At 42.9% G+C, this 21,805-nt stretch overlaps 1 protein-coding gene across 11 annotated transcripts in view; it reads right to left on the bottom strand.

The window, feature by feature from the left end:
* BCAS1 (brain enriched myelin associated protein 1) overlaps window positions 1–21,805 on the bottom strand; it is a 103,364-nt gene that overhangs the window by 42,573 nt on the left and 38,986 nt on the right. For 6 of the 11 annotated variants that reach the window (XM_053199798.1, XM_053199799.1, XM_053199803.1 and 3 more), the window contains exons 5-7: window positions 4,571–4,729; window positions 3,534–3,578; window positions 994–1,128 (exon numbers count right to left, since the gene is read on the bottom strand). In XM_053199798.1, coding sequence (XP_053055773.1) covers window positions 994–1,128; window positions 3,534–3,578; window positions 4,571–4,729 — 339 coding nt within the window. The remainder of the gene's footprint in view (window positions 1–993; window positions 1,129–3,533; window positions 3,579–4,570; window positions 4,730–21,805) is intronic. The other 5 variants (XM_053199800.1, XM_053199801.1, XM_053199804.1 and 2 more) reach the window with 1 other exon arrangement.

Genomic DNA, 21,805 nt, shown 5'->3' with positions numbered 1-21,805 from the left:
TGGCCCAATTCAGGGATCTTAACTGGTGGTTTCAGACGAACACTGGTGTCTTCCTAGAAATTGAGAGTGAAATCTTCACAACTAATTCTATGTTGTCCTCACTTTCCAAGGACATGGAGATAGAAATTGCTCTGCCTTCATTCATTGTTTCGTTCTGTCTGGGCTTTTATTTGGGCTCAGGATGAGCTTAGTTGATACTGAAAATGGAGGGAACGGGCCACAGAAAGATAACGTTATTTTCTTGAGGTTAGAAGAGTATTTCCCAAAGCGTAGGAAGCATACCATCGGTGGCATCACAGGTAATTTTAGATTGCGCAGAGACGTAACGCTTAATAACATGAAAATGGCAAAAATACTTTTCTTTTTTCAACTCGCATTTAATCTTCCTGAGAACATTCGGGGAAAAGCTCAGTCTGGTGCCAGTATATCTTTAACATTTTTCTATTGCTGGCAAATTGCATTTTAATGGAGCTAGAAAGGCATTGGATTCAGAGCTTAACACAAACAAGGTAGCTAGAAGGTCGTTATTTTTTAATTAGCCATATTAATGGTTACCTCTTTGTGAAAAATGACTCCAGTTTTCCATGTATGATGTAATAAAAGTTTTCTTTAAAGATACCTTTAAATAGGAATTGAGTCCATTTTAATGAAAAAGATCAACTGAACCGTGCTAAATCTGACAAAAATGATTACGATAGTATGCATACTTTCGACGTTTGGGAAACACGGAGTTAGAAGGATCATTCCAGAACCCTGGTCCACACTAGGAAGAAATGAGCCAGATGTTTATTTATAACTATGGAGATTTAAAATAATCATTGAAATTTGATTCACAAAATCTTTAATGCCCTCTAATGATCCCAATCATACAAGGCTGTCTTCCCTGAAGCAGGGCTGAGGGGACATAGGACATGGCACAGCCACCTGTACCATGTGGTGAAGACCAGGGTTCTTTATTTTTTTTTTTTCTTTGTCATTTAACAAGATACAGACCTTATGCCTAAAGAATTTCCTAAAGGCGAATCCTAGCCTGGGGCTATGCAGGGGCTTTTTCTTGGTGGCTTTAGCTTGGATCTCACAGATCTTCTGCCCAGCTTGTCCATCACAGACACTTTCTGCTTTGGATGCCTTTTGGGCAACAGCGGTCACAGCTTAGAACTTTGTTTTTAGACAAAATCCATTTTTTCCCATTGTTTTTAAGTGCATTGAAACGCTTTGACAATTAACTGCCGAGACAGCACCCCCCATCCCCAAACCACAACATTCCCATCACGTAAATGACTCTCTTTTCTGAAACGCTCAGAGACAATGTGCTGCACAGTATATTCACAGTCCATTTCAAGCACACCTTAATTTTCATCAGGGCGACCTACTTAAATGACCCAGATTAACACGACTTGCTAAAGACAAGGACCGGACATTTAAGCTCCGTCTATATGATATAAAATATTCAGATTTAAAAAAGATACACAGCCCCTACTTGACAGTTTTAAATACCTAAATGCTATTGTCACATGGGAAGGAAAAAAATACCTGAAGACACACAATTTATTTTTGCATCCGGAGTCAAGGCAAACACTGCCTTGAGTGGCTTCCTTTCTCCAAACGATCTTTTATTCAGTATTAGAAACCTCAGGGAAGCAGTATCATCCATAAAAATTTCAGCTGACTTCTAGATGAGCAGATCTCTCTGGCAAAAAAAGTGTCCACTGTGTGCCAGTCCACAGAGCCAGAGTGGGGGTGGGGTGGGGGGAGATTGGAACTGAAATAACCCAGCGACAACCATTCAGAATTGTTGACTCGAGTTACAAATGGCGGGGGATTTTGTGTGGGGCGAGTAGTGTGCTAAAAACCGTCTGGGCCAGATGGGAAGATGGACAAATGGTGTAGATGTTTCAAATGCAAGGATCCAAGAACTTCAGTAGAAAGGATGTTAAAAAGGCAGGTTTGTATAAAGGGATCTGTTTGTATCATAGACAACCTACATTCACAAAACTCTCTTTTGAGACTCGGTTCTACCAGCAGTGACCTTGACCTCTCTGGGCAGGGTAGTGAGATTTTATCAGCTATGTACGTGCAGTTGGGACCACATTCTGGGGGGGGAAGAGTCTTGGTGTATGAGCAGAGGAAGAGAATGAGGGCCATCGGGTCACTTGAGAAGCCACGCAATTCGCCCACATACCCCACTGTTTTTAGCCTATTGTGCTGACTCTGTGACTTTAAACCATGCAAGACACAGAATCAAAAGAGAAACATTTGGACGCAACTATTCATTGAACTTGACCCTAGCTGACTTGCAGCAAACGACTAATTTTAAAGGAAATGCATGTAGATGACTCATATACATATATATATTTTTTCTAACATAAGAAGAACATTCTGGAAGGACCAATCAATACAATACAAATGTAATAGTGGTGGTGCAATACGTCCTGCAGCAATTATGGAAATCGTGATCACCTACATTTGAATAGAATTCCGTGGTTTACCAGGCATTGTCATATTTTCATTCAATGCTGGGGGATGGGGGGAGATGGAATTTTTGTTGTCCTGATTTGACAGATGTTGAAATTTGGATTCACATAGGTTAGGATCACATCATACAGCTACCACATAGCAGGACTGGAGCTCAAACGCAGGTCTTGAGATAAATTCCAGGATCCTTTTCACAACCTGGCCCCTTCAAAAATTGGTAACAGATGTATCGGGCTGGCCACGCCATTTATTTGGTCCCAGTGTCTTTCAAAGCAGTTATCAAAAGGAGGACCCAAGACACTTATCTGTCACCAAGTTAAACTTTCCTCCCAATTCCCGTGAAAGTTAAACCATGTGCTCCATTAGGGATAATCAGTTCTGTCAAGTGTAAAGGAAAACATCTCTAGAAAGTAGTTGATCCAAACAAAATTTATTTTGAGGGGAATTGGTTGAATCTCTAGGAAGACGGGAAAAAACTCAGTCTCTCTAGGGCATCTTAACTCTAAACATTCCTTCCTTTGGCAAGTGTCCAATGGTGACTATTTCATTTCACCAAACAACTGCCTTTGTGGTGATTTATTCTTTTCAAATTACATGAAAGACACAGAATGTATTTTTTAGAAACCGGAAATATGGCAGCTTACTTCTACTTCCAATTGGGTCTCATTTCTTTCTCATTTCCAGTGGCTTCTCCATACTCTGTACCCTATTCCTATATTCCTTGGGTCTCTCTATACACAGCTAACAAGACTACATGATATATGGTTACCGGTATTCAGTTCTTACTTTATATAAGAAACTGGTTACTGTGACATTATATATCCAGAGTTAGCATATATTTCAAGCTTTCCACTAAAATTTTCATTAAAATATCATTGACATGAATGAAATGTTTTAAAGACAGTCTAACAGCACTTTTCAATCACTAAATATGTAGGTAAGTATACACGTGCCTACACACACATGCACACACACAAAACTCAGGACGCGAAACAGCAGACGCAAACCCAAATCCAACTCTACACCCAAACCCAAGCATCACCCTTCAAACTACCTACCGTATCTTCCAGATCTTTTTTTGTTTCAGCTTTGTTAGGTGAAACCTTAAAATGTAAGAAAACCAAATATTAAAAATCATAGCTAGCTCATTAGGTAGGGTGATTTGATTTCATAGATACATTTTTTTTGTCTTTGTTTTTTTTCTGGGGGGTGGTGGTAAAATTCACTCTGCTGGTAAAGAATGTAATGAGAAGTCCTTTCCAGTAGAAAGGAGTTCTACCAAGTTCAGTAGAAAACCACGGACTTCTGGATAATTTCTAGGTATAGAAAAGCTAAAAAAATTAATATTTTATAATGAAATGTATCAGATCTTACACATTCACTAAGGGCTTGACCACATTCAAAACTGTCTCCTGGAAGGCCACGGATTTCCCATGAATTCTACCACCAATCCAAAGAAACGCACAACCCTTTGGTGTTTGTGGCACGTTCTGTTGACTTGTTTTACCTTTTGAAGTTAGTCTCGGACTTTGGAAATAACTCGAACACACCTGCAGCTGTCTGTTTGATCATTCATTCATTCATTCATTCAGCCCTCTTTTGCATGTCTGACATGTGACTATCTGTGGCTTCCTTGAGGAATCAGAGATAAGCAAGCAATACAAGACACGGGTCCTTGCCTCTATGCAGTTAAAGTAGATTTAGATGTAACAAGATAGGGAATTATTTCTATAGTTTTATCTGCCATTTGGGTGGCAAAACTACGTCGATAGGTCCACAACTCAAGGAGCTATTTTCCAACTATGTTTATGATCAATGACCATAAGACATGAAACTACTGTAGAGTTCCATGACAACACAGCTCATGTCACACAGTTTGGGCACCCCACGTTCATATCATGGTCCTCAGCTCTGAGGACAGCGTGATGTGACATGATCCCCTTTCAAGGCACCTCTTGTCCCCATTCTCCAGTGTTCCAGCTGCACCATCATGGCACCCCATTCAATACAATGACATCCAAGTACGTGTTATTCTTAGAATTAACCAAACTTTTGAGCAATGGGATTGAGGAAAGAGGGGGAGGAAAACACTTACCAGAGTTTTAAAGAAGCTCATGATGGAATTACGATTCTCTGTTGTTTCTGTTGCCTGGGGGTCCTCCTTTGCAACGTCCAGTTCCTCTGGGTCCCCGGGGACAGAGCACCTCACAGTTGGGATCTCTTGTCCTTCCTTCCCCTTGCTGTCAACTATGTCCTAGGTGTCAAACAGAGTCGCCACAGTTTCCACTTGTTGAATGTGGACTCTCACAGCAATATTTTTGCTTCACACCCCTCTCTCCCTTACCCCCTAATTCCAGCCATACTTCTTCTGCCCACGGGGATGCAGAACAATCGGGAGCTTATGAGAATCACTCTTCCTTCCCCTCCTCTGCTTTCTAACATATTCAGCATTTGCAGTCAGTTGGAGGGACATTGTTTGGAGCCAGAGGGGAACAAACACAGCAGGGCACGTTGCATCCCCGAACAAAACCTCTTTTCTCCCAATTCTACAAAGAGGCTGTGTATGATGCCAATATTTCCCAACTTCGTGGTCACCTAGTCTAACGATCCGTACGTTAGCCCCAGAGACGCCTCCATTTGACTTCCCACAATCTCCACAGTAAGAATCATATCAGCTTTTTAAAAGTACCGTTGTTTTATTTTTTATTTTTTTAAAGTTTATTTATTTTGAAAGAGAGAGAGATTGAGCGGGAGAGGGTCAGAGAGAGAGAGAGAAAGAGAGAGAAGGAGAGAGGGAGAGAGAATCCCAAGCAGGCTCCGCACATTCAGCACAGAGCCCAATGTGGGGATCGAACTCATGAACCATGAGATGGTGACCTGAGCTGAAATCAAGAGTTGGATGTTCATCCGACTGAGCTACCCAGAGGCCCTTAGCCCTGTCCTCCTTTCCCCATCTCTACAGCCGTGACCATAGCCTAAGCCAGGTTACTTCAAACCCATTCATTCTTCAGGCTTGATCTCGAGTTTCCCTCCCCCTCCCCCCACCACTGACATCTCTCTGGGTCTTGCCGGCCATGACATCTGTTTCCTTCTCTGAGTTTCTGTGCCCCGTTTTCCTCTGCACTCACTTTGGACGCAGGTTATGTACGTAAGATTAGCCTAATGCCAGAGGCCGGGCCAGAATAGCCTGCATTAAAAATGGGGCTTTTGTGGGACAGCTGTAAAAATACAAAAATACATTTTGATGAATATTTTAAAAGGTAATAATAACACACGTATCCTTCAAGGTTTGGCTCAGCCCCGGCACTCTTTCTAAATGCAGAGGTGCTTCTCGTGAAATGTCTCATAAAGAAGTGGAACTTCGTAAAACTAAAAGCAGATAAAAGCTATGGCCTTGACAAGCTTGTTGGGTTTTCTAGTTAATTCCAGGCAAAAACTGTTTTGCTTTGGAAGACAGGCTCTTTTGAAAAAAAGAAAGAAAAAAACAGGTTTCACGTGAGTTGAATTTTTTTTATTCTAAGGTATAATGTAGTGATACCAACATTATTTATTCAGTTGATAGGAAAGATGGTTGAAAATGTTGTTTATAGCGGATGAGTGGTAAGATACCTACAGGTACGGGGATTTCATGTTAGGTGCTACGCACGTGCACACAGAAAGTTATTGTTTTGGTGTGCTTTAAAAAAATATTATTCCTGGCACCAGATCTTTGGTACTGTGGATATTTTTGCTTAGGTGAAGCTGAGTGAAAAGAGATTAAAAAAAAAAAAAGTTAGTTAACATACAGTGTAGTCTTGGTTTCAGGAGTAGAATCCAGTCACTTACAAACAACACCCAGTGCTCATCCCAACAAGCACCCTCCTTAATGCCCATCCCCCATTTAGCCCATCTCCCACGTCCCCTCCAGCAATCCCCAGTTTGTTCTCTGTATTTGAGAGTCTCTGATGGTCTTCCTCCCTCACTGTTTTTATCTTATTTTTCCTTCCCTTCTGTTATGTGCATCCGCTGTGTTTCTTAAATTCCACAGACGAGCGAAATCATATGGTATTTGTCTTTCTCTGACTAATTTTGCTTAGCGTAATACCCTCTAGCTCCATCCACGTCGTTGCAAATGGCAAGATTTCATTCTTTTTGATTGCCGAGTAATACTCCATTGTATATATATACCACATCTTCTTTACCCATTCATAGTTCCTCTCGAAATAACACCAGCATTCTTCACAGAGCTAGAACAAACAATCCTAAAATTTGTATGAACCGGAAAAGACCCCAAATAACCAAAGTCATGTTGACGAAGAAAACCAAAGCAGGAGGCATCACAATCCCAGACTTCAAGCTGTATTCCAAAGCTGTAATCATCAAGACAGGATGGTACTGGCACAAAAACACACACATAGATCAATGGAACAGGATAGAGAACCCAGAAATGGACCCACAAATACACGACCAACTAATTTTCGGCAAAGCAGGAAAGAGTATCTGATGGGAAAAAAAGATGGTCTGTTCAGCAAACGGTGCTGGGACAACTGGACAGAGACATGCAGAAGAATAAAGAGAAAATTTTAAATAAAACTTGAAACAAAGAATATTATACCAATAATCCAACAGGTGTTTTGGGCGATGAGCCATTTTGAAAGTGGTACAAGGAATAAATCTAATTGAGAGGTGTCCCACTGGGTCTGACTTACGGCACTGCCTAGGACAGAGTTATCTCCGTTCACTCATGCGCTACATGGGGGAACTTGGACTGTGCCCAAGCTTCAGAGAGACCATGGAGGGTTAGCATGGGCTCTGGAGCTGGCAGTCTGGACACTCCCCACTCCACCAGATCTGTAGTTGCCTAAACCAGAAAAAATGAGCACAGTCAAGAAAGGACAATGGCACCAGCAAGGCAAAAAGACCAGAGCCCTTTTCTCTCAGTCCTTCCTCCCCGAACTCACACACCTGAGGACAGAGAAGTAAGAGAGAAAATCCTGTTCCTTCCAGATTACAAGTCCAAGGTGGCATCAGAGCTTGGCTCCAGAAAAGAAAATGGATATGAGTCCCGAATGGGACTGGCCTTTTGAATCACTGCAAGGTTTGGGATCTATGACAGCATAAGAGTTAGGAAGGAAACTATTTATTGAACGTCTACCGGGTGCCTCAAATGGACACATTCGCTGGGAATACAGCCGTGAGGGAGACACACACAGCCGTGTTCTCAGACAGCTGACATTCCAGCAGGGAGGCAAAGCAAAACCCAACAAAAATACAGAGGGACCAATAAGTGAACTTCATGACTCAGGAAGTGAAGACTGCAAGAGAAAACATGAAGAAGATGAAAGAACAGAGGGTGAATTAGTCACTGGGTGAAATCCTCCAAGAAGGTTATGTGGGGGGGTGGGGGAGGCATCTATTCTGCGGGGGGTGGGGGGTGCTGACCTCCAGGTTAGGTCAGCTGCTCTGAGCCCCTCTGGCCCCACAGCCCATGGGCTCCCAGTGCTCTTCACAGTGAGTGAAAGAGTCTGCATCTAGAAGGGTCTGCCAGCTCCCAGATGGGCTCTTCCTGTAGGGAGGAAGAGGCGATGATTCTTCCCCAGGGCTAGACACACAGAGAACACTTACTGAACTCCCTGGAAATAAAACGGAACACAGTGAAGTCAATGAAGGGGAAACGGATTGGTAGAAGGTCAAGTGGTGCTCATGGGTCGAGGTGGTCATCAGAGAAAGCCCGCCATGATGGCTACCCTCTGAGGAAGGCAGCAGATAGCCATTTGTACCTCCTTGCCCAGGACAGAGCAGTCTGAATGGAGGAGACATGGCTCAACAGAACTCCAGGGACGGAGGAGTCCTCCAGCTTTGTCCTCGGCCCCATGGCGTCTTATCCAGACATCTCTGAAGATGCTTCCCTCTGCCTCCCTGATTTCCCCGGGGGCAGCAGTGTCTCAAGTCTTAGACAGCAGCTGAGAGATGAGACCCCGTAGACCCTCCTGCTCAGTGTGAGGAGATGGTTTGTCTGCCAGGGGCTCTTCCCCAGGGACAGCTTTATGGCCTTTCAAATTGAAATCCTTGGCTTGAACTTGAGCCCTTCTCTTCAAATAATTTTTTCTTCTTAGCCTGGCTTTTAAAACAAACATAACTCTGCTTCCAGAAAGATGGAGAATACGAATGTTTCCTTATCCTCCCAGTAAGCAAAATGGAAAAACCAATCCCTAGTTTCTCTCTGCCAGGTGGACAGGGGCAGGTAGACCAGCTACAGAATGGAGGAACCATATGGTGGGGAGTTCCCTGGGATTTCTTTTTGCCTTATAGATTCTAGACCTGGAAATGGAGCCAGCAACCTGGAAATACCAACAGTCACTGACCGCACCCCACCCCCCTCCAAAAAAACCAAAAAACAAAAAAGAAAAATGCTTACAAGGAGGCAGAAAAACTAGATCGCACACACATTGCTTGCTGGTGGGCACATAAAATGATACAGCCTGTCTGGAAGAGGGTTTAGCAGTTTCTTACTCAACACACAGCTACAATACAACCTAACAACTGTACTCCTGGGTTTTTTCTCACCAGTAAAATGAAGACATATATTCACAAAAAATATATGAAGACATATATTCACACTTTCCTCCACAGGAGAGTTTATAGCAACTTAGTTTGGAATAGCCCCAAACTGGAAACAACCAGATGTGTTTCGATGAATGAACCGTTAAAGACAATGTGGTCTATCTGTAGCATGGAAGGGTATTCAGCAATAAAAAAAGGAAGGAGAGAAACAGTATCAATTAATGGCGTCCATGACCTTGATGAGTATTCAGAGGATCCTGCCTGTCCCAAGAGTACACATACCATTCTAGAAATGACCTAACTATAGAAAGAGAGAGCAGATGAGTGGTTGCCAGAAGTTAACGGAAGGGTGGATACGGTAGGGAAGGGGATGTGCCTATAAAAGGGCAACATGACGTGTCCTTGTCTTGGTGGGAATGTTCTCCATGGGATTGTATCAATGTCAATATCCTGGTTGTGTTATTGTATCATAGTTTCACAAGATGTTACCACTGAGGGACCCTGGATGAAGGGATTTCTTTGTATTACTTCTTACAACTACATATGAATCTATAATTTCAAGATTAAAAAATATAAGTATATTGTTTTAATGTTTATTTATTTTTGAGAGAGAGAGAGAGAGAGGGAGAGAGAGAGTGTGTGTGTGTGTGTATGAGAGGGGGAGGGGCAGAGAGAGACAGACACACAGAATCCAAGGGAGGCTCCGGTCTCTGAGCTGTCAGCACAGAGCCTGACGCGGGGCTCGAACTCACGAACCGTGAGATCATGACCTGAGCCAAAGTCAGATGCTTAATCAACTGAGCCACCCAGGCGCTCCAAGATTTAAAAATTTTAAAAAAGCATTGTAGGGTAGTTCTGGAAGAGTAAGAATGAAGAACCAATAAAAAGTCCAACAATTCTGGAATAGATCGATAAATTAGCATGTGGCATTAACATGTGAGATTAACCTCTAAGCTACATTAGCCTACATTTCTACATGTAGGAATTAACATATGTTCCATGTGATGGAATATTTTGCAGCCATGAATTCTTTGAGGAATGTATAATGAGGAAAAGAAATGCCTATGGAAATAATAAAAATGGCCAAGCTTTATGTGTCCAGCCCTAAGAAACTAGTTTAAAAGGCCCCATTTAGTTCTTACGATTTCATGAAGTATGTACTATACGCATTTTTTTTTTTACTGATGAAAAAATTGATGCATGACAACAATAAATAACTCGTGTATGGTCATAGAGTAGAGCTGGAGTTTGACTCGGAGCCCAAATTATTCCAGAAGCAAAAAACATGTAGGCTCTCTTCTACATTGCCTTAAACAACTCCCTTTCTTCCGGTGTTTACTTAAATATCTTTCTACCAAGGGTTTTCCTATTTTAGTTTCTCTCGTCTATTTCTTTTCCTTGCTATGCAACATGACTTCCCCAAAGATATGTGAGAATTTAGCGTAAGATAAAAATGACACCTCAGATCTCTTTGAAGTGCAGGATTCTTCAATAAGAGAGAGGGACAACGAGGTGGTCATCTGAAAACCAATTAACACGGTGTCCTAACTCAATCCTATAACAGGACAAAATCCAAATGGATAAAAACACTAGAAGAAAACACCAAAAAAAGTATATATTTTATAATTTTGCATTGAGAAGGCTTTTGTAACTATGACTCAAAATCCAGAAGCCATAAAAGGAAAGATTGAGATTAAAAAAAAAATCCAAATGTTTGAAAACATTCCATTGGGAGGCTGGTTTGGGAAGCAGGCACTGTTGTAAGTGATGATTGGAATATAAATTAATTCTGTCCTGATTGAGGGCAATTTGGCATTATCTATCAATATGTTTTTTAATTTTTTTAAATTTTTACTCATTTTTGAGAGACAGAGCGTGAGTCGGGGAGGGGCAGAGAGAGAGGGAGACACGGAATCCGAAGCTGGCTCCAGGCAGAGCCCAACGTGGGGCTCAAGCCCACGAGCCATGAGATCATGACCTGAGCCGAAGTCGGACGTCCAACCGGCTGAGTCACTCAGGAGCCCCTACCAATAATTTTCAAAAGAACGAACTCTTTTCTCTAGCAATTCCACTTCTAAGAGTTGACTCTAAAAGTCAGTTCACACACGTGTGAATACACAGAGGCATGAGGCCATTCACCGCAGTGAGGCAATTAGCCAATGCTCGGAAACCAGCCCAACGTCATTCCCAGCGTCCTGGTGAAATAGATCATCGCACAACCAAACAGTGGATTACTACACAAGTGTTAGAAATGCGGAGGGTGTACAGATATTGATACAGTGTCGACTGGGGAAAAAAAAGGGTGGAATAGAACAGAGTGTGTATTATATTATTTTCTGTGTAAAGAACAAGGAATAAGAATTTACGCTTGTATTTGCTTACGTACATCCAAAGAAACCCTGGAAGGATACATTCAAAAATGCACACAGCAGTTATCTACAGGAGTAGCACTGGGACAAAAGCACACCGTCTTACAACTTCTTATTTTGAGCCGGGTTTGACCTATAACAACCAAAATTAAAACATAGGCGACTAATACCAAATTAAAAAAAAAAACAAAACCCAAACACTCAGAGGGTGAAACTAAACACAGTTGGGAAGATGATGCCTCAAATATTGAGTTATTTGTGGAATGATCTGTGCTGCTAACTACGAATATGTCTTTGCTATTCTCATCAGGCCTCCAGATCATTCTCAGCACCAGACATTTTAGACCAAAGCACAAACGTTCCTCAGGAAATATCTGGAGACTTCTTTCATACAAACAGGTGTTCGTGCTGTCAGCTTGTTTTTCATCCGTGTGGAAGAAGCCTAGGTTCCCCCCTTGCTGTTGCCTTCAAAGGGCAAACAGACAGGAACACTAGTTAAGTGATCACAATTTGTCATGTTGAAAAATAATGCTGCCTTATCATAATTTGATTGTCTATAATAAAACCCATATGGAACTTCTGGCACCTTCCTTCAACTGTAAATTGTCAACTGGATTTCAGCCTCTTTAAGCAAGGCCTACATCGTCAAAGTGAAAACATAAGGCAGAGGGGTCAAGGCCATAAAAGCCTTGTCTGGAGCTGTTAGTGATAAATGTCTCCCTCTTCTAGCTTTACCTCTGACGGCGTGTCACTGGTTTCGGTTCGAATGCTGTACCTGGAATCGGCACTTAGTGCACAGTTTAACACAGGAAAATTTGTCTGGAAAACACCGAATGGTACAGAAACCCATTACTCCGTTCCTTTCCATCTGTTAGAAATTTGAGCCACATGCTGCCTAGGATAAAAGGGAAAGGTCTCTTTCCTCTCCCACTTGGATGCCCCGACAGCACAAAGGGCATCGTGTGCCAGGCAGCAATGGTCTCCAGACCGTCTTCTTCTGAGAGCCCCGTCACCTGCATGGAGCCATTGTCAGATGGAGGGAGAAAAATGGAATGTGGTTAATTCTTGAAGGTAGAATTTATCTTCCCTTTTGCCTAAAAGGGAAAGCAAATGAATCAACAAGCAGGAAGGAACTGCAAAACCGAAGTCTACGGAAAACGTTTTTGTGGAACTTCAAATTTTCCTAAGCCAATCGGGGTACATATATATTACATATGTTATATACGTCTATACTGCATATATTATATACGTCTATGTCATATGCATTTCCTTTGTGTTACTAGGAAGCTCCAAGCCACCTAAGGAGAGTTTATCATTGTAGCTAATTTTTATTTTTCCCACTATTCCTGCCCAAATTCACATCAGCTGGTAAAGAAATGCCTTCGCACCGTTTGAGCTTTGGCAAAAATAGGGAAAGAACACAGCGCCTAAGGAATGCTAATCATGGAAGGGCTTCAAAGACTGCCCATCCGATACCGCAAAATTCCTCTTGCTCATCCCCTACTGGAGGTTACTACGCACTCGTTGTAAGCGGATTTAATAAGTCGGGGTTATTTCTGAACAAGGAATTGGCACACTAGCTCTGGATTGCAGAGTTCCGGAATTACCGTGAAGAAAAAATAACCTAGTGCAAACTGTCACTACCAGCAGCCTTTCTCCCGGTTGTGGTGCAACCCCGGGGGGTGGCGGGGGGGGGGGGGGCCTCAAGCCTCACAGCGCAGCCTAGTGGAGGGATCGGGAAATTTCCTAGACTGTGGTCCTGTATAACCTTACCAGGCAGTGCATGTAGACGAGCGGAGTAAAAATGTAAAGTGCACCCATCATCCCGTTACCGAAAGCGACAGACTGCTGCTCACAATGTGCAGTTTTTTTCATTCCACACCCCTCTTTGGGTTCCGGAAGGATGAATATGTGTGGGCAGGCGGGCACACATGCTTTTTACCCTAAGGGGGTCTTTTCCTATTTTGAAACCCGCTCTCCTCGTTTAACATTGCCCTTCACAGGTCGCCCATTCCAGCCCTATGTCATGCCGGCCTTTGATGTCCAGTGCGAGGGTGTGCCATAATCAACAGAACAACGCTTTCACTGGATCTTTTCCACCTTCCCAACGTTGCCCTTATAGACGTTGCTGGAATTAAAAAAAGAAAAAAGTCTTGCGGATAAAATTTTGCCCATTTTCTCAATACATTCCGAGATGTCAAACTGCTCATTCCAAACGCACGCTGCTTTGAGACTTTAAAACTGTGTACTGTTAAAGTGCCGGGGTTGAAACAAGCTTCCTAATGATCCGGGGAGTTGATTAAGAAATTATTGAAGATGTCAGAGGGCAATATAAAATAATATAAAGGTATGGAAACGTGAAAGCTGTCTTTTCTTTGTCTTCTAGCATGTTTTTGAAGAGGAGAATTTAAGCTGCATGACACAGATCTAAAAACGTTCCACTTATCCATTTTCCAACCCCTTTTTTGGGAGAAGAGAGGCAATATTGTTCATTGTATCCGCTTACACTAATTGAATCGGGCTAGGCTGGACCAGCTATCCAGCGTGATGCTCTTTATTGTAAATCGTAAGATCACCACCTGCTTTAATACTCTGTAGACCTAACCTCAGGGTATTAAGAACTCATCTCGTATCTCGGCAGCAAAAGCCAAACACAGCACCTATACGTAGTACAGCCTCATTAATCCGTCGTGTTGACTGATGCAGAGATATTGTATTTATAAGATTAAATAAAGTGGTTGTGTATTGTGGTCAGAGACGGAGGGTGGAAAGAAATCTATCAAAGAAAGCAATTCACACCTGCTTCCTGTGAATAAGGGTTTTCCATTTTCTCTCTCAGAACTTCTCTCTACTTGAGGGGTAAGTGAATTTGTCAACTTGATTTCCAATGGCAAGTGAAATGTGGGTAGAGAATTAAGCAATGAAATGGTCTTTTCCTGCTTCTCCTTCTTTTTGTCCTCAGCAGTCATTGCTTTGGGGATATTCTTAAGGACGCATGACTCGGCATCTGCTTAAAGGCCACTGTGTATGATATAAAATGGAAAAATACATTTGCTGTGGGCAAAGCGTGGGTGGGGAGGGATTCCCAGGGCAAGTCACATCGGGCAAAAGGGATTTGTGGCAGATTCTTCTGTTCCACGATCAGTTTCAACATGTACAAGTTCCAGAGTGATCATGGCATTTCATATTTATTACAGGGAAAACATCCAGCTTAAAAAAAAAAAGTATTTCAAAATCTAAAAGCTAATGACCCACAGCCTAGAATATGTTTGTCATCTGCTTAACAAACACTTCTCAGTAACAAGAAAACTGTTTTGCATGTTGCCAAAATTAGGTTGTAGACCTTCTAAGAATGGTTTGGCCTTGTGCAGAAAGAGAGAGAAAAAAAGTCCCATCCTTTTTCCTGAATTTCTAGATTAGACCAAACTCCTGGGCCCTACCTCTACCCGTTTAATCATCAGCCACCTCTCCAATCTACTTCCTGTCTCAAAACGCTACCGATTTAATTCATAGCCCTTTTTCTACCCTTGGAACTATCTGCTTGTTTATTTTCTTATTCGCTCTTGCTCTCTTCATTGGAATGAAAGCTTTCGTGAGGTACACCATTCTATCTGCCCTAAAATCACTCCTGACACAAAGAAAGTACTTGGATGTTTGTTGAATGAATAAATGAAAGCATTCACGCTTCCTGTTTTTATTATACAACACCTGCCAACAGATTGACTCTCGGGCTGGATTTAGAGTTTATTAACCAGATGGTCACCTAAGTAGCTTTATTTACTTAAAAAATGGGTTTTTTTTAACCTTTATTTATTTTTGAGACAGAGAGAGACAGAGCATGAACGGGGGAGGGGCAGAGAGAGGGAGACACAGAATCTGAAACAGGCTCCAGGCTCTGAGTTGTCAGCCCAGAGCCCGACGCGGGGCTCGAACTCACGGACCATGAGATCATGACCTGAGCCGAAGCCAGCCGCTTAACCGACTGAGCCACCCAGGCGCCCCACTTAAAAAATGTTTTTAATGTTTATTTATTTATTTATATTAGAGAGAGAGACAGAGAGAGCGTGAGCAGGCGAGGGGCAGAGAGATGGAGACAGAATCGGAAGCAGCCTTCAGGCTCCGAGCTGTCAGCACAGAGCCCGACGTGGGGCTCAAACTCAGGAACTGTGAGATCATGACCTGAGCTGAAGTCAGATGCTGAACTGACTGAGCCATCCAGGTGCCCCCCTAAGTAGCTTGAAATTGTGATAAGTGCTAGGAAGGAAGGAAAGTGGTCTGTGATGGAGATATTTCACTTTACTCTCAGCCCTACCACAGGAAAATAATAATGCAGGTGTTATAGCAAAGGACAACCCCCACGCCACACTGTTGGGAACAAGGGAGGGGTGGGAACAAGGGTGGGGAGTGGATGGGCTGGAGAGTAAATGTCCCATCTCCAGAGGCAGCCACAACTCACATTCTATCTGAGAACACAGGACGAAACTTCCCACTTCCCAGAAAGGTCCGAAACATGGATCTGTGTTCAAATTTTATCATTTAAAAATGTTGTCAACTTGATCAATTCCGAAGTATTATCAATAAATGAAAATATTACCCAAAACACTGTGAGATTCACATAGACTCTATCTCTGGTTTGCGGCCTCCAGCAGGAGGCCATTTTCCAACTTGGGTCTATATGCCTAGCTCAGCATTTCTGAGAACAGTCCCTCGAAAGTTCTGGCCAGCTGGTTAGAGGACTAGTAGTTTTATGGACAATTAAGTTGGAGAAACTCTCAGTTAAACAAACTGAATCAGGTCTGCTTGCTGCAGGACTTCTCAGGTCTTTAGGAAGCTGATATCCATTGGGAATCTTCAGGAGAGAAGATAAGGCAAACAGTATTTTCTTTTTTCCTTTTCTTAATATAATTTATTGTCAAGTTGGCCAACATACAGCGTACACAGTGTGCTCTTGGCTTTGGAGTAGATTCCTGTGATTCATCACCTCCATACAGCACCCAGGGCTCATCCCAACAAGTGCCCTCCTCCTTGCCCACACCCATTTCCCCCTCTCTTCCACCCCCCATCAACGCGGAGTTTGTTCTCTGTATTTAAGAATCTCTTACGGTTTCAGAGAGGGAGGCAAACCATAGTAGGATTTTCTAAAACTCTGGTGGTGAGCCCTGTTTCTAGGCACATCTCATTGGACTGATGTTGCATAGAATTAGAACTAACTAATGTCCCAAAGTATCAGCTTCAGAAATTTTTAAAAATATATTTTAAGCCCCCTTTTGAGGGGGTTCAAAATGTTCACCATGTTCCCTGTTTTTGAACTTCTAGGCCCAGTGGCTAAACGTGTGGGTGCTGGTGGTGAATTCCAGTTCCGCTCCTTTCTACCCGGATGCTCTTCTGCACGTTATTTCATCACTCTGTGAGTTAGTAAAGGCTCACTAAACTAGGACTGCTTTGCTGCCTTCGCTGCTCCTTCGCTGGAAGGAGCGAATCAGACTGGATGACACCAAGGGGAAAGCTAACTCAAAATCTGTTTTGCAAATTCATTGCAAAACACCAGTCACTTGATATTCAACCATGATTATTAACACCATAACCTGTTAAAGACTGATTTAAAAAAACCAAATAAATGATACAGTTATGCGATTCTACATAGCTTATCTCAGTGAAGGCATCTATATCCTGCATGCATTTGAAGTCATTTCCTCTTTCAAGTTGTGTCAGGCGGAGCTGATAATGAGAATATATTCCAAGATTCTTTGCAAAGTGGTGACATGATGTGCACCAGCTTTATTCTTGTTAGGTTCACCTCACAAACATTGCTGCATGCCAACAGGTGCCAGGCATTGAGAATAATACCAAACTGCCTAAGACACAGTCACGTCCCTCAAGTTCATCGTCTCTGTATATGAGAAGGGTGATTATGGTAGAAGAAATTCTTTCGGACTTCATAGTGTGACCATTAGTGGATTGGAAAACAGCTCAGTGGGTCAAGACCAGCATTAAAACCATCAAACAGCAGAGCATTAGAAAAGAATATAAGGGGTGCCTGGGTGGCTTTGTCGGTTAAGCGTCCGACTTCGGCTCAGGTCATGATCTCGCGGTCCATGGGTTCAAGCCCCGCGTCGGGCTCTGTGCTGACGGCTCAGAGCCTGGAGCCTGTTTCAGATTCTGTGTCTCCCTCTTTCTCTGACCCTCCCCTGTTCTTGCTCTCTCTCTGTCTCAAAAACAAATAAATGTTAAAAAAAAATTGAAAAAAAAAAAGAAAAGAATACAAAATGTCAGCATGTGTTTCGCGCTGTAAGGACAGCACTGTTCTGTGCATTCTTTGCTGCATTCATGAGCATGTGCATCAGGTCAAGGTGTAAAATCTATTTCTTCCTGTGGGTCATGGTCAAATGAGGCAGTTCAAGTAAATTACCCTGAGGGCAGGAGGCACCGGAACAGTCTCTATCGGCTCCATTCATGCGATGATTTCCTGATATAAAGTTGGATCCAGAAAATCTATCTGGTTTCTATTGATGGCAGATCATCTCTGCTGAAGAGTCTGTTCACTGCTGAAGAAACTTGACAAGCCCCGCCTTGTACCTTGACACAGATATGTGACTGGATCTACCATCGACCTTCGGAAACTTCTCTTCCCTTTCATAGGACACTATGACTGTGTGTGTCCACTACTTGGACCTCTGGCAGCCACAAGTGACGCCACAAGTGACAAAATCTGTGTCCCGAGCCAATCATACATGGCAGGCGCTGGAGACTGACTCATGCTAGGGCTAGGGAGATGTCGAACCAACGTAAACCCCTTACCTCCAGAATTCTTATTATGCTCAAGAAATAATAAATTCTCCTCATTAACTATGCCACTAGTGATTGGGCGAGCTATTTCTTTCCTTTCCTTTTCTTTTCTTTTCTTTTACTCACAGCCAAAGGTACCTGAAATGATATACTACTCAAACTCCATCATACTGGAAGACCATTTGAGCTATTTCGTGATTCTTTATTTCTAACTTTCTGAGGACTTAGAAAACATGCTGTTTTATTTAGTCATTGCTACTGACTGCCCATGTCATCCTCTATCCTTTATAATACCCCCTCAGACACTATCTTCCTCTTCTGAATGAAAGCACCAGGTTTTGAAATGACTGAGTGACACATACTTTGGGAACGGATGGTTGCCAGTGGATGATTATGGTTTTGCCACTAACTTCACTTCTCTGAGCTCTAGCTTCCTCATCTGTTAAATGGTAATAAAAATATCTACCTTGGGGTGGCACCTGGGTGGCTCAGTGGTTAAGCATTCAACTCTTGACCTTGGCTCAAGTCATGATCTCGCAGTCTGTGCGTTCGAGCCCCGCATTGGGCTCTGTGCCGGCAATGCGGAGCCTGCTTGGGATTCTCTCTCTCCCTCTCTCTCTCTGTCCCTCCCCTGCTCTCTCTCTGTCTTTCTCAAAAATAAATAAATAAAAATTAAAAAAGTTTTTTAGACATCTACCCTGTTGTACTGTTATAAGAATCAAAGCAGGTAGCAGATAAAATATGCAAAATACTTCCTACGCAGCCTATGAATAATGAATTGTTAAAAAGTGATTATTTAAAAAGGATTATTTAAAAAGCGATTGGCAAAAAGGATTATTATTCACTCCACCTCACAGCTAATAAGTGGTAGAATCTGAACTCCTTTCCGGATCAGTCAAGGTCCTAACACTTGCACATGACCTCTGCTGCTGAAAACATTTCATATCAAATGTTTTGTGGTGCTAAATCCATGCAATTTATAAACATTATACTAGTAGAGCTAAAAACCCTGCTTACTCCGTAATTTATGTAATTTAAGGTGGATTTTCCCTCTGTACTGACAAAGTCTTTGGGGTGGATAGTTCTCTTTGCCTGTTGGAATGGCTTGGCCTTGCGGCTGACAGGTAGGCCAGACAATAAAAAACCACAGCTTAAAGTTCACTTATGCTCAAACCGTGGAATTAGGTGAGTTTTAAATTTTTAAATTTGAGACTAACTTGTCATTTGCAATGTTGCACACCCTAACACTTAAAAAAAGTTAAATCGAAATATCCTCAGATGAATATTCAATTTCACAGAGTCACAACACTATCACACAAGTTTCAAAAAAATGGTAAAAACATAATGTGGAGCGTGGAAAGTATGGGCTTTGGGGTCAGGCAATTCTCTTTAGCTACGTAGCTTGGAGTCAATGATTCGGTTTCCCTAGAGCTTGGATTTCTTCATCTGGAAAATAGTAAAGATCTAGAAATTCCCACTTAAGCTCTGATGTTTCAAGATGATCCCTTGGGGGCACCCGGGTGGCTCAGTTGGTTGAGCGTCCGATTTTGGCTCAGATCATGATCTCGTGATTCGTGAGTTCGAGCCCCGAGTTGGGCTCTGTGCTGACAGCTCAGAGCCTGGAGCCAGCTTCGGATTCTGTGTCTCCCTCTCTCTCTGCCCCTCCCCTGCCTGTGCTCTGTCTCTCTCTGTCTCTCAAAAATAAATAAACATGAAAAAAAAGAAGATGATTCCTTCAAAGCGATTTCGCAACAGAATTTGACTTCACCTATAATATAAAAAAGAAATACTGGAGGATTCATGTCACCAGAAACCACCCAGGAGTGGGGACATCTGGTCAGCCTCATGGAGAACTTGGCACTTGAAGGTGAAGTGAATTTTAAAAAGAAAAAAATTTTTTAATGTTTATTTATTTTTGAGAGACACAGAGACAGAGCATCAGCAGGGGAGGGGCAGAGAGAGAGGGAGACACAGAATCTGAAGCAGGCTCCAGGCTCCCAGCTGTCAGCACAGAGCCCGACGCAGGGCTCGAACTCACGAGCTATGAGATAGTGACCTGAGCCGAAGTCAGATGCTCAACCAACTGAGGCACCCAGGCGCCCCATGAATTTTTGATAAAGAGAGAGAAAGAGAGCCAGGCGGAGAAAATGCAGAGAAGCAGGTCACACATGGGCCGTTCTGACTGGGTACATTTAAGAGAATAGTGGGAAATATAGTTGGAAAGATAGGGGAAAGCTGGTAGAGACCCTTGAACGTGACACTAAGAAGCCACAGCTTGTAGGCAAGGGCATTGAACTTCTATTGTTTCTAAAATAATTTTACAACTCCTGCACCTTTTTGGTTTTTAACCCAAATCTGGACTTCTGCCCCTGGTGATTTCGCTTTCAAATTAGACTCACCTGTGCTATCTCAGTGAGGTTTGGCCGAGGACTAAGGAAGGGCAGAATAAAAGACAAAAATGTTGATTCACAGGCGGGGGCGGGGCGGGGGGGAAGGAAAGCCATGATATTAATAATAGCTGAATTTTCTTTTTCTCAAAATGCAAGATCTCTGGGCTAAGTTCACTCCACATGGCTTATCTCATTTAATTTTCACAAGTGTGAACGATGTGAAATTGTGCTCAATACTATTATTATTTCCATTTTACAGATGAAGAAACCGAGGCTCAGAGAGGTGTAGTCACTTGTCCAAGGTCACACAGTCAGGAGGCGACAGAGGCCGAGTTGAAATGTGAGCTGCTTGATTGCAAGGCTTCTTTATACCTGCTTTTACACCATGTAGGATTCTGGAAATCTTGGTTCTCTCTTTCCACTTCTACCACCAAACAGCAGTGGCAGGATGGAGTGTCCATTACGTGAAATGAGGAAGCCCGTAGATCACACAGGTAGGCATGCTGTTGCTTGTTGTTGGGCGTGAATGAGGAGTTCAGTTTTGCACACATTGAGGTCGGGCGAACCTTTGAATGGAGATGTCGAAATTCAAGAATATGTGTCAAGAGGCAGCTGGATATTTAAGGCTGGACTTGAGGAGTAGGTGTAGGCTATAGACATGAACTTGGGGCGCGTCAGCAGGGGGCTGCATCTAAACCCTTGGGACTCTACGGAAATAACTGTAGTCAGAGACGATGGCTAAGAATTCAGTTCTGGGGAACTCCAACGTTTAGAAGATAAGATCCAGCAAAAGAGATTGAGGAACTCCTTAATCAGTGAGGGGGAGAAACTGGCAACTAAGTGAGGGTGATATTTCCAGAAGGAAGGGTCGCTGATGTGGCTGGCAAGTCCAGTGGGATAGGCCTGAGACGTCTGGGGCTTGGCAGCCTCGTTGAGGGTTGGGGGAGGCCACATCCTGGCCACATTGACAAGAACAGTTTATGTGGAGGAGAAAAGCCTGAATGGAGTGTGTTCAAGAGAGAAAAGGACACGAGGAAGCAAAAGCTGAGTATTTTTCTTAATATCTGGAGCCTGCATGAATTTGGGGATCAGTGTACTTATCACAGCTTCCCGTAAAAAATTGTCTCTTAAGGGGCGCCTGGGTGGCTCAGTTGGTTAAGGGTCCGACTCTTGATTTTGGCCCAGGTCATGATCTTGCAGTTCGTGGGACTGAGCCCTGCAGTGCACGATCCTGCTTGAGAT

Source organism: Acinonyx jubatus, chromosome A3, assembly GCF_027475565.1.
Source record: "Acinonyx jubatus isolate Ajub_Pintada_27869175 chromosome A3, VMU_Ajub_asm_v1.0, whole genome shotgun sequence".
Taxonomy (NCBI): domain Eukaryota; kingdom Metazoa; phylum Chordata; class Mammalia; order Carnivora; family Felidae; genus Acinonyx; species Acinonyx jubatus.
This window is presented reverse-complemented; position numbering and strand designations above follow the sequence as displayed.